Source organism: Anolis sagrei, chromosome 1 (assembly GCF_037176765.1).
Source record: "Anolis sagrei isolate rAnoSag1 chromosome 1, rAnoSag1.mat, whole genome shotgun sequence".
NCBI classification, from domain to species: domain Eukaryota; kingdom Metazoa; phylum Chordata; class Lepidosauria; order Squamata; family Dactyloidae; genus Anolis; species Anolis sagrei.
In genome coordinates this window covers 318,878,178-318,891,344 of record NC_090021.1, presented here as the reverse complement: position 1 = coordinate 318,891,344, position 13,167 = coordinate 318,878,178, and the positions used below count along the sequence as shown (strand labels likewise).

Sequence of the window (13,167 nt, the reverse complement as noted above, 5' to 3'; positions counted from 1 at the left end):
CAACACGGCTCAGGAAGAGCGAGAAAAATGGTAGAGGTGAATAACTGTTTTTTTAGATAGTGTCAGGAATAACAATTTGGCTTTCTGGACCATGGTTTGCTCTTCCAGGAAAATGGCCTACTGTTACGGGATGGACTGCACCTCACAGAAGTAGGAAGGAGTGTTTTTGCTCAGAGACTGGCAATCTTGATCAGGTGGACTTTAAACTAGGTTGTGTGGTATTACTTTAGTACCTTTACAACTGCTCCACCCTTGCTGTAAATTACATAAGACTAACCTAGTGTCTAGATTCTTAATCATCACAGTATGCTTGGGCTTGATCCTTACATTTGCTTACATTTTCTAATTGTTACTAAAGAAATTATAGACTTAAAAACTCCGACAACATTTATCTGGATATGTTTTTTTTTCATATCTCCAAATCAAACAGTATATTGGAAATGTACCTTATGTGGGGAAGTGGTGTTTTATTAACTGAAATAAAATATAGTTAAATCAAGGTTTGACTGATATTGTGAAACATCTGTGAAGCAATTTTAGTTATTACTTTTTTTTTACTAGTTGCTAATATTGTTATTGAGAAGTCCTTAATCACTGTGAATTTTCTTTTTTGTTCCAGCTCTTCCATCCAGATCTGTTTCAGTGGATGAATCTAGGCCCGAACTTCTTTTTAGGCTAGCAGTGGGTGTTTTCTCAGTGTCAGTGCTCCATATCGATCCTCTACCACCACCTGAAACATCACTAAATATTAGTCCACTGACACCAATGGCGCAGGATTTTTTTACCAGAATAGAAAAGGTTAATCCAGCTGAGTTTCCAACAGAAGACTTTATGTCCTTCCGAGAAATATTTGCAAAGGCTTGTTCACATGACCATCTTAGGTACAACCTCTTATTCTTTGGCTCATGCAGCAAACAAAGCAAAGCATTCTGTGTGAACTTCAATAGCAACCTAGTTTGTAAAATAATAACTTTTACTAGAGTAATATGATACTTATTTCATAAAACCAGATTACTGTTATTGGCAAAGAAGGCAGGACTTAGCATTTCCCCTAAAGCTACCAACCATTTTTTGCCAATTAAATGATTTTAGCTTAAAACCTGCCATTGCAGGAGATTGAAGAGGTAATGGCTGGCAAGAGAAAGTAATCATAGGTTGGTGCTCTTCCTCTAGTGCTGTTTGAAAGGAGGCTAATAAGCTGACATTTATTTGCAAGGAACAGAGGTGAGGTATGCCATCTATGCAAAATGAAGTCATGCCATGATGAAATGGTCTTGCATCCTGGAAATGATGTCTTCTGCAAGATACAAAAACTAAATGTGGAGTTTGTTTCAAAATGGCACCATATCCCTCAAAATTGAAGAATGGGTTATAGGTGGCAGTACATTGTTGGCTAGGAGTAGAATATTATGTACATATCAAAACTATCAAATTGTATCAAATCACTTTGATACAAGGCTTGGGAAATTGCGTTTTATAGCTTTTTTTTTTCAATTCCTATACAATTTGTTCCTTTTGGTGCCTTTTGGAAACCAACTCCTCAAATATACATTGGGATAGGATAGAAAGTTAAATGTCAGCTTTAATTACATTTGCAATTAAATTATTTCCGCAACAGAAATCATTGTATACATATCTTCTACCTTTGTTTCTCACCACAGATTTGTAGGTACAGGCATCAAAGTGTCCTATGAACACAGACAAAGATCGGCCTCCCGTTGTTTGAGTACAGATTTATCCATTGGACAAATGGAACTTCTGGAATGTCTTTTTTCTACAGACTCTCATTCTGAAATACCTCATTATACAGAGGTAAAAATTTGTATATCTAGTTAATGCTAAGAGCTAATGTCGTGTAGTTGTTTAAGTGCTGGATTTTGACTTTGGAGACCAGGGTTCGGATACCTGCTCAGCCCATTGGGCAAGTCACATACTGTCAGCCTCCAAAGAAGGCAAACCCCTTCAGAACAAATCATGCCAAGAAAACCTTGTTATAGCTTTACTTTAGGATTGCCATAAGTTGTAAATAATGTGAAGGCACACAACAACAATGCTACTGCAGGAAATTGAAGTACATTGAGAAAAAGCAACACTCGTATCTAGTAGTATACCATAGGAACAATTGCTTTATGACATTATTGGCCTTTTGGACAATATTGCCTGTTTGAATTGAATGGGAAATTGCATTTCACACTTGGCTAGTTGATTGTGAGATGGAAAAGCATTTGCATTGTTACAGGTAATGTGGGGATATTTCCACAGACTAAAAGTTGTGGTAATGTACATAATATGTTTCTTACACATCTGTGGTCAACAGATATTCTACCAAATGAGAAGTTGAAGAAGCATTTCAGACAAAAAATACTGTATATATTAGCCAAGGCACCTAATTTTACCATAAAAAACTGGGAAAACATATTGACTCAAGTATAAGTCGAGGGCGGAAAATGTAGCAGTTACTGATAAATTTCAGCTGAAATTATTATTGTCCTTTTTTAAAGCTGCTGATGTTTAATTCTGAAAAACAAGGAAATAAGCTGCACCCTCTCTCATGCCTTCAGCTCCATTACAAGCACTCAGACAACAAAGGACCTCAGGTAGAGTTGAAAATATTATTTCCTCAGGTATTAGCAAAATGATTATGCCTTTTATATTGGATTGTTTGTAACTTTGTAGAACAGTGGCTGGGATCCTACAGAGAACATCCACTTGCAGAAGTCTTCCTATTTAGAATTAAGGAGGGGGCAGTGATCTTCGTGGCAGCAACTCCTTGTCTGCCTCAGAAAACTGCTCAAGAATGCTAGTACCTAATTTTTATTTTGTGAGGGAGAGGAGAGATTTTTGTCATGATGGTGTCAATATTTTACATTTTGCTACTAAAACCTTGTGTCCTTTTTATGACAGGGCAGCCAAGGGAGACTGAGCTCAGTTCCACAAAAAGCAGACTTACAAATCAAGCTGAGTCCGGCATTCTGTGAGCTGGATATTAGCATTGTAGACAGACTAAACTCATTGCTTCAACCACAGAAGTTAACCACAGTGGAAATGATGGCATCACATATGTACACCTCGTACAACAAACACATTAGCCTGGTAAGTAGAGGATAATACTGCATTGTTTGCAAACTATTAACTTTATTTGACCAACAGAAATCAGTGTATTGTTCAATAATGTGTGCAGTAAAAAATCTGCTTATGCTGGGGAAAAACTGTCGGGGGGAATGTTATTGTGCTGGCACATGAGAGAGGGATAAAGTAGGAACTCAAGCAATATTCGTATTGTTCTTACAGGCCCAGGTAAGTAGTAAGGCCAAGAAGCATAATCATGCCCTAATAGGTGTCTGTACTGCTGTAAATTATACTTAGTATAATGCATAATTGGACAGATTCCAGAAGAGTTCTGGGAAGAGTACCCATTTCCTCCAGGAGGCTACAGCCATGTCCTTGACACACACACACACACCTCATTTTATAATTTTGACTTCAGAAAGCACCTCATATTCTCTAGAAAGTTGTTTCTTAAACTGTGGGTCCCAACCCCAAATTGCTAAGGGTTGAGCTCACCAAAAAAATTGTAACAGTAAAAGTTTTCTTAATGCCACTTCGACATTTACATAAATCTGTTGGAAATAACATGCAGTGTTTACAGTGAACTATGCAGAATGCACCAGCTGTACCTCATAAAAAGGAAAATCATCCTGTTTTTTAAAAAAAACCTTGCAAATGCTGATTTATTATCAATTAATGATTAATTTGTATACCAAGGAGCCCCCGGTAGCGCAGTGGGTTAAATCCCTATGCCGACAGAACTGAAGATTGACAGGTCGCAGGTTCGAATCTGGGGAGAGCACGGATGAGCTCCCTCTATCAGCTCCAGCTCCTCATGCGGGGACATGAGAGAAGCCTCCTACAAGGATGGCAAAAATATCAAAAACATCCAGGCATCCCCTGGACAACGTCCTTGCAGACGGCCAATTCTCTCACACCAGAAACGACTTGCAGTTGCTCAAGTCGCTCCTGACACAACAAAAAAAATTGTATACCTATTTTATATGCCTATATACCTGGTGTTAGGAGCTTTGGTGGCACAGTGGGTTAAACCACTGAGCTGCTGAACTTGCTGATCTAAAGGTTGGCAATTCAAATCTGGGGAGTGGGGTGAGCTCCTGCTGTTAGCCCCAGCTTCTGCCAACCTAGCAGTTCGAAAACATGCAAGTGTGAGTAGATCAATAAGTACCACTTCTGCGGGAAGGTAACACTGCCCCATGTAGTCATGCTGGCCACATGATCTTGGAGGTGTCTTCAGACAACTCTTGCTCTTCAGCTTAAAAATGGAGATGAGCACCACCCCCCAGAGTTGGACATGTCTAGACTTAATGTCACGGGGAAACCTATACCTTTACTTTTTTATATCTGGTGTTGCGTTAAAATGTTTCAGGCAGAAAGGGGTCACAAACAATAAAAGTTTTTAAAGGCCTTCTCTAGAATACTTCCTAAACTATGGGTCCCGACCCCAAACCCCTTAGCTCAGTGTTGGAATCTAAAATTGACAGTTTAGTGAGTCAGTGGGATCTAAGTACTTATTTTTTTACCAATTCCAGAACCTTTTGCAAGCTTCCTGTCATAACAACCAAAACAGTAATAAGGCACTCCTTGGATTTCGTACAAAAAGTGTAATAACTGGTTTGCAAAATATAGTAGATATATTAAGAAAAAAAGATGTCGTTGCTAAACATGTAAAAACAGATGTTTTATACATTAGATTTATATCAAATGCAAGGATTTTTCATAAATAAATCTTCCACACTGATTGTAATTCATTGTTAAAAAATAACTGTTTTCAAATATCCCTTTCTTCCTTTTTATAGCACAAAGCATTTGCTGAAATTTTTCTGGATGATTCACGTACTCCTGCAAACTGCAAAGTCTCAGTTCAAGTGATGGCACCATCTTTGAAGCTTTCAGTTCGCTTTCCAATACCTGACCTACGATCAGACCCAGAACGAGGACCCTGGTTTAAGAAGTCTCTTCAGAAGGAAATTCTGCAATTAGAATTCACAGATATAGAACTGAAAACTGAATTTACTGGAGGGCCGACTCCAGAGCAAGTTAAATTGGAGCTCACTTTTAAAGAACTAAGTGGTAAGACTCTGTGATAACTTTCAAAAGATTGTTAAAGCTATCTTGATCACAGGAAACGTAAGGGAGCTATTAGTAAGATGGTTCCTATTTATTAAACCAGTTCCTATTTCCATGGGAATCTATAGATTTTCATCAACAAAGAAGAGAAACTGGGGTGTTGTGTGGTTTACAGGGTGTATGACCATGTTCTAGCAACAGTTTCTCCTGATGTTTAAGATAACACTGTCCAACTCTGATTAAAGCATTATGCTAACCTTCTACAATGTAGATGTGCTTATGTATCCTTACAATATTAATAGAGAGAATAAAATAACAAATGTAATAATAATAATAGAGTAAAATAATGTAAATGTAATGATAACAGTAATAAATAGAGTAAAACAATAAATGTAATAAAATAATAGAGAGAAAATAATGTAAATGTAATAATAATAACAATAATAGAGTAAAATAATAAATGTAATAATAATAGAGTTAAATTTTAAATGTAATAATAGACTAAAATAATAAATTTAATGACAATATTAAATAGAATAATAATAATAAATGTAATAATAATAAATAGAGTAAAATAATAAATGTAATAATAATGATAGAGTTAAATAATGTATATATAATAATAAATACAGTAAAAAGTGTAATAATAATAACAATAATAATAACAGTAAAATAATAAATAACATTGACTCGAGTATAAACTGGAGGGGGGGGGGTCAGCTTTAAAAAAGGGCTGAAAAACTCAGCTTATTATTTGAATATATACAGTAGCTCTGTTCTGAATAATGGGCAATAAACTATGTCATTTCAACTATGTTGAAACATTTATACCTAGCTCTAACACACAAGAGTTCTTTGTCCCACCCTGGTCATTCCACAGATATATAAACCCATTGTCCTAGTTTCAACAGACCTCACTACCTCTGAGGATGCTTGCCATAGATGCAGGCGAAACGTCAGGAGAGAATGCCTCTAGAACATGGCCATATAGCCCGAAAAAACCTACAACAACCCAACTATGTCATTACTAAGTGCAAAAACTGAGAGAATGCTAAATTGAAAATCGTCTTCATCTTGCTTATAGTGTATTATGAGTACACCGTTGATCACCTGGATATATAATATAATCTTCTCTGGTTTCACTGCAGGGTCATTTGAAGAAAGCAAAGATGAATCAGCTGTACAGTTTTTTCAGGTTTCCAGTGGTGTAGCTGGAGAGATGGTTTCATCAGACAACTTTGACTGGCCACGGTAACCAAAGAAATTTTGGTATCTCCCAACTTCATTTTTAAAAAGTTTTGGTATATGGCTAGATGTTGCCTATAATATTTCTTCTTTTTGTAAATCCTTGTTATTATATCCTTCTGGGCCATGTTGGCAAAAGCAGTTAAATTATATCTTGGGTAGTCAGTGTTTTCATTTTGATCAGTGATTACAAATTACAGTAACTATCACACCCATAGGAAAAGGAGTGGTCCTTCACAGATTAAAAGTGTCATTGCCCCTATTAGAAAATACCAAGAATATATTATTATTTTTACAATAGAGTATTGACTGTGATTGACAGTATGAAACTGTAGATATAACAACAGAGTTAGGAGAACTATCCAAAAAGGACGAGTAAATATAATTTGGAAAACATATTAAGGGATGAAATAGCAGTAAGACAATGACAGGTTTAAATAGTTGTACAATTAGGTAAACATTTCATTTAACTCAATATAAAAAGTAAAGGTAAAGGTTTCCCCTGACATTAAGTCTAGCCATGTCAGACTCTGGGGGTTGGTGCTCATCTCTAATTCTAAGGCGAAGTGTATATTAATGCACCAAGATTAAATAATGCACTAAGAATTCCTTTCAGAGCTTTAAAAACAGAACTCCCGAAAAGAAACGAAATGCATAGAGTAGTACAGAATGCAGTTTATTTAACCTGAATGTACCATTTGGCAGCAGCCACCAACATTATAGTTAGAGTTATCAATTTGCATCTCTAAGTCAACTTTCATTCCTATCATTTAATCAGTATGTTTTATTTCCAATATGATTATAATGATCTGCTAATTTTATGATTAGCAGTAGTTTCATTCTGTCAGAAATAAATTTCTCACTCTTAACATTCCATATTCTGCAATCCACTCATCTAAGGAAATGAACAATTCATGAAGGAAACCTTTATTCCATATTTTAAGAAGAATATGGGTATATTTGTGTATGTGTCTGTTGTACAACCTTCACAAAAACTAATGTAATTTCATTACAGTGGAATTTATAGAGTGGTTTCTGGAATTTAACTATATTTCCCTTTTCTTGTTTGAATATTAGAATTGTCCTAAAAATAAATCCACTTGCCATACATTCCATTCTGGAAAGAGTAGCACCTGAGGAGGAAGAAGAAGTTGATGGTCATTTCCAAGAAGAAGAGGAAGGTGGATCTCATTCTCTGAAAGACGTGTGTGATTTTAGAAGACCTGAACCATCTCCCTTTTCCTCTCGAAGGGTCATGTTTGAGAATGAAGAGGTAGGAGGGGCACTCATATTTAGGACTCATTCATATGACAGTTGTTCGGGACATTTGGCACATGGCTAAAGTATATAGGGTTCTTACAGCTTCTATGGCTTTAGTCTAAGCTAGAACAGCAGGTTAACTATAAAGTACAGGAACCTCTTACCTTTAAAGTATTGTAATAGATTCCTGCAGTTCCATCTTTTTCCTCATGGTAGAAAGGTCTCCAGAACCACGCCTACCCCCAGCATTGCTTTGATAAATGATGATCTTTTCCCAGGTACTGTTGGAGGCTAGACAACATGATGTTTTTAAACTGATACTCAAAAACTAATGATGGATTTTTTTTGTTTCTTTTTGTGGCTCCTATTTAAATGAGGACTCTCCTCCCTCCCTTTCAAATATTGTTTCATGCTTAGATGGTGATGCCCGGTGATACAGTGGAGATGACAGAGTTTCAGGATAAAGCAATCAGCAACTCGCATTATGTGCTGGAACTTACGTTACCAAACGTATGCTTAACATTACCAAACAAAAGTTTTTATGAGAAGCTTTATAACAGGCAAGTATAAATATTTGTTTTCCTAAATTTAATCAGTGGCTTAATTCTCTTGGTTGGGGAGATTATTTTTTATCTACAATCCCCCTGCTATCCTCCGGGTCACTTTCCCATATTGACCTAAAGAACTTGGGAAGCTCACTTTCAAGAGGTGCAGGACAACTATGAGAGGAACAGAATTTACTAAATTATGGAAAACTAGTTTTGGATTATTTTGTAGGGCTCTTCCACACAGCCATATAACCCAGTATATCAAGGCAGAAAATCCCACGGTATCTGCCTCGAACTGTGTTTTCTGAGTCCACACTGCCATATATTCCACTTCAAAGTAGATAAGGTGAGATTTTATTCAGCTGTGTGGAAGGGGCCATAGTTGAAAGGAAATTTAAAAGTATATTAATATAACCATTATATATATATATTTCTCTCTATGTTTTGTCCTCATATACTTGTAATACATAGTAATTAATGGTGCTTTTAATATTAAACATTGGAATTTAGATTAATGTGGTGCTCTAAACCTAAGTTGTCTTTCATATTGTAGAATTGTGACACTTTTATAGTCCTTCAAATTTCCTATCTGCATTCTCTACACAGACCTTTGAATTATATTTTAGGGAAGTACTAGATCTCTTTACCAGGGAATTTTAAATACTTCATGAAACAGAAATCTTGGGATTCTGTAGAATGGAGCCTTTGCAGTTAAAGTAGTTTAAAAATGCTACAGTTGTGTAGCTTTCATGAGTCTTAATATAAATCGTGTATCTAGAATTGCACAAAATTGTATGACCCCACAGGAAGAAATAAAGAAACAATGTCCCCGTCCCATCTGATGCTGCCCCCAGCCCTCAAAATCTACTCTATCATATTGGAAGACTCTTCCTCTAATAATTTGATCTTGAGGTTTGTAGTCATAAGGAGAAAATGGATAAAAGTAATATATCCACACTCTACATTTTATGTAGTGGAAGGCTCCATTAGATCCCTAGATTTGGGAAGAGAAGTCTTGCATTGTTCCAATCCCATAATTCCAACTGTTTATTAATGCACTTTTTTTTAGAATCATAGACTTCCCCTTGTTCTTCTGGTTATGGTTATTTCTAAGTTCCTACACCTTCAGACAACTAATTTATCTGTATCTTTTCTTTCTCTGTAGGATCAGTAATGATCTGTTACTGTGGGAACCCACAGCTCCCTCTCCTGTAGAAACATTTGAAAACATTTCTTATGGTGTTGGACTTTCAGTAGCAAGCCAGCTGATAAACACGTTTAGTAAAGATAGTTTTAGCCAATTCAAATCTACCATTCACTATGGTAACGTACTACAAATACTTTCTAAAACTGCTGTGTTTAAAGTTTAGAATCTTAAGTATTTGGTGGTGTATGTATGTGATATTGTATCTAAAGCAGTTACAAATGCTTAATTGTTAAATGGAAAACCTAGACATAAAAGAGACCTAGCCAATACTGCATAGTATTTGAGTGTTGGACCATGAGGCTAAAAATCATGATTCATATCCTTACTTGGCCTTGAAAACCAATTGAGTGACCTTAAGCAAGTCACACATTATCAGCCTCAGCCTATGAAAATAACCTTAGGAAAGAACATGAAGTTAGTTTATAGAAAATCTTGATTTGCTATGCTGCTGATGTTTCAAAAAGCATTGTTGGGTAACATTAGAAATAGAAAATAAAACTTCCAATACTATACAGCCTTTATACAATCCATGGTGTAATCACATTTATTCAATTTTGCCATAGCACATAAGACAAAGACAATGTGGATCTGGAAAGGGTTCTGACTGGGCAATCAAAATAATCAAGACGTTGGGGCAATTGCCATGTCATGAATTGTTATAGCATTTTCATTTAAATAGATAATAAAAAGGTGAGTAAGGGAGGCAGGATGGGGGTATGCAAAATTCTGCAGGATGTGGAGATAGGGAAAGGGGTTTCTTCTTCTCATAATACTAGAATTTGGACTCATACACATCAATCACTGATACTCAGAATAATGCACATCACCTCCAGTATTAGATGCAATATGTTTCTATTAATGAGGTGCAGGAATGAGCTGGGCATGTTTAAGAGAAAGCTGAGCGGAGACATGATGGCCATGTAAAAATATGCAAGAGGAAGTCACATAGAGGAGGGTGCAGACTTGTTTTCTGCTGTCCTGGAGAATAGGATGGGGAACAATGGCTTCAAACTACAGGAAAGGAGATTCTACCTGAATATTAGGAATAACTTCCTAACTGTGAGTGCTGTTCAGCAGTAGAACTCTTTGCCTCAGAGTGTGGTGGAGGCTCCTTCTTTGGAGGCTTTCAAACAGAGGCTGGGTGGCCATCTGTTGGGGTGCTTTGAATATAATTTTCTTGCTTCTTGGTAGGGGGTGGCCCACGAGGTCTCTTCCAATTCTATGATTCTGTGAAAGCATGACATGAAGGCAAAGTTGCATTTCTGTCTAATAGACAGTTGATTGGCCCCATGTTGACATTGTTGTATTAGATAACCTTTCAGACTCATCCAACAAGGTTCTCCTTATGTGTTATTTACTCTTCAAAGGGAAAGTTAAACAAATATAGTAATTCAGTGCTTTTAATAATGCTTGAAATAGGGTAATTTTGTTTTCCTCTATAATCTATATAATCAGGTTTCATTATTTAATTTCTCTTACAGATGATGAGAGTGGATCTGAGGAGGAAACATTACAATATTATTCTACTCTTGATCCAAACTACTGTTCACGGAGAAAGAAAAAAACTGAATCTCAAAATAGGAACACACAGAACTTCCTCTCAGTTCTTTTGAATATTAACCATGGATTAATATCAATGTTCACGGATATCAAGGTGAGACTTTTCCATATATGTCCTGACCTAGGATTCATGTCTGTGTTATAGTATGAAAGTTACTATTTCAGTATACTTTTTGTGGTAGCATGATTGCTGTTTTTAGGGGCAAGGACTGATTTTAGTTACAGAGTGGATTAAGCAGCAATGTGAGCTCAGAAGTAATATAATCTCTGTACTCTTCAAAATGGTACAGTCAAGTTCCAAAGCACTAAATATTTCTAACCATTTCTTCAGCAGGATGATGGAAGTATATGTGAAGACAAACATGGAGAATTTTGGTTTGAATTCAGTGGTGGTTCTTTGTTCTGTGTAACAAAATATGAAGGCTTTGAAGACAAGCACTATATCTGCCTTCATTGTAGCAGTCTCAGTTTATATCATCAAGGTATGGAACAGACACATCCGTAAAGGTACACATGTGTGTTCAGATGTAGAAAAAACAAGGCTGGTAGGGTAGGAAATAATGTGAGGCTTCTCCTGTAATCCAGACCAGTGCTTGGAAAGTTACTTTTTAAAATTAACCTGCTTGTATTATTCATTCAGTAGTGAATCATTTTCCTGTTACTTGTTTCAGAGTGTAAAAGGTAATTAGTTATGTTATTCTGTACTCTTCCATTTTTTGTTACTACTTTAAAAATACTCTCATCCTGAGAAACAGTAACCCCCACCAACAATAGAAAGGGACCAAACTTGGCACACAGACCCAGCATAGCCTACTTTGAATACTGGTGGGGTTTGGGGAGGATTGACCCATGATTTAGGGGATTGTAGTTCACCAACATCCTTATGCATTTTTCTAATGGGAGTATTCATAAAAAACAAAAACAAAGACAGACTTTTTCTAATAAATACTGTTACAGATTACCAAACTGGTATTATCTAACATCCAAAAGAACCCAATGACTTTTTCAAATAACCCGGGCATCGCTGGGTACCCAAGCTAGCAATTGATAAAAAATCTATAAAACCTGAAAAATTCCTGCTTATATAAGTGAAAATAACAATAAAAGGTAACTTGAAAAAAGTAGCTTGTTGCACCAATAAACTACGTTCTTATATAAAAAAGTAACTTTTGCTACATGTGACTAGATAATAAATTGCCTCTTCTTTCAATGCTCTGTTCTAGACAGATCATAATTTAACAAAAGATTAGTAAAGAATTTGTGAGAGTTTCAAAATAAAAAGCTATTGAAACAAAGTAGAATCACAAGTTGGTTATGCACACCCTGAAACAAATAATGTTTTGGTTCATAAACCCCAGCAATCTGGCATTCTGCTTTTAAATTATGTTTCCTAAGATGCTTTTCGGTAGATTACCAGTTGAGCAGCAACTATCCGTAGTTAGAGGCTTACTACTGTACCACCTAGAGTGCTTCAGTATTGTAGCACCTTGATATCACTTGAACTGTTATGGCACCATCCTATGGAATCCTAAGTTTTGTAATTTTGTGAGGTATTTAAAATTCTTTAATTCTGTAGTTCAGAATAGTGAACTAAAACATTCATCAAATACTTCACCTTTAAAAATTGCAGGAGTCCATAGGATGGAGATGTGGCAGTTAGTTCTCTTGAACTGCTTTAATTGTGTTGTGTGATTACACTCCGGTTCTCATAAGAAATAAGTATTGCTTACCTTCCCTCCATGAATTAATTTCATTACTAGAACATGGCCATATAGCCCGAAAAAAACCCCACAAGAACTTAATTTCATTACTTTTCTTAGCCATCTGGTGGCAGTGTTGTTCCTAAATTCAACAATATGAAATCGAAATTACCGAGTATTTAAAAGTATTTGCTCCTCTTGCAATTCCAGACGGAATGCCAGCATGAGCATTCCAAGGGAGATTGCTTGGCTAATTGTAACATTTACTTTTGCCCCAAAGAGACAAGAATTCTTTCTACCACCCTGGACATTCCACAGATATATAAACCCCACTTACCTAGTTTCCAACAGATCTCGCAAACTTGGAGGATGCCTGCCATAGATGCAGGCAAAACGTCAGGAGAAAATGTTTCTGAACATGGCTATACAGCCTGGAAAACTCACAGCAACCCAAGGATAGCTGTGTTGACTATACAGCAAAATTATATACTGTCTAAACTAATTATGA

General features: G+C 36.2%; 1 protein-coding gene across 2 annotated transcripts in view; it reads left to right on the top strand.

The window, feature by feature from the left end:
• ATG2B (autophagy related 2B) overlaps positions 1–13,167 on the top strand; it is a 63,622-nt gene that overhangs the window by 21,872 nt on the left and 28,583 nt on the right. The window contains exons 11-21 of one of the 2 annotated variants that reach the window (XM_060755952.2): positions 620–881; positions 1,662–1,812; positions 2,502–2,597; positions 2,905–3,093; positions 4,869–5,142; positions 6,288–6,390; positions 7,462–7,657; positions 8,062–8,204; positions 9,358–9,515; positions 10,881–11,053; positions 11,294–11,441. In XM_060755952.2, the coding sequence (XP_060611935.2) occupies positions 620–881; positions 1,662–1,812; positions 2,502–2,597; positions 2,905–3,093; positions 4,869–5,142; positions 6,288–6,390; positions 7,462–7,657; positions 8,062–8,204; positions 9,358–9,515; positions 10,881–11,053; positions 11,294–11,441 (1,893 nt within the window). Of the gene's footprint in view, positions 1–619; positions 882–1,661; positions 1,813–2,501; positions 2,598–2,904; positions 3,094–4,868; positions 5,143–6,287; positions 6,391–7,461; positions 7,658–8,061; positions 8,205–9,357; positions 9,516–10,880; positions 11,054–11,290; positions 11,442–13,167 lie in introns of both variants that reach the window. The other variant, XM_060755944.2, reaches the window with a different exon arrangement.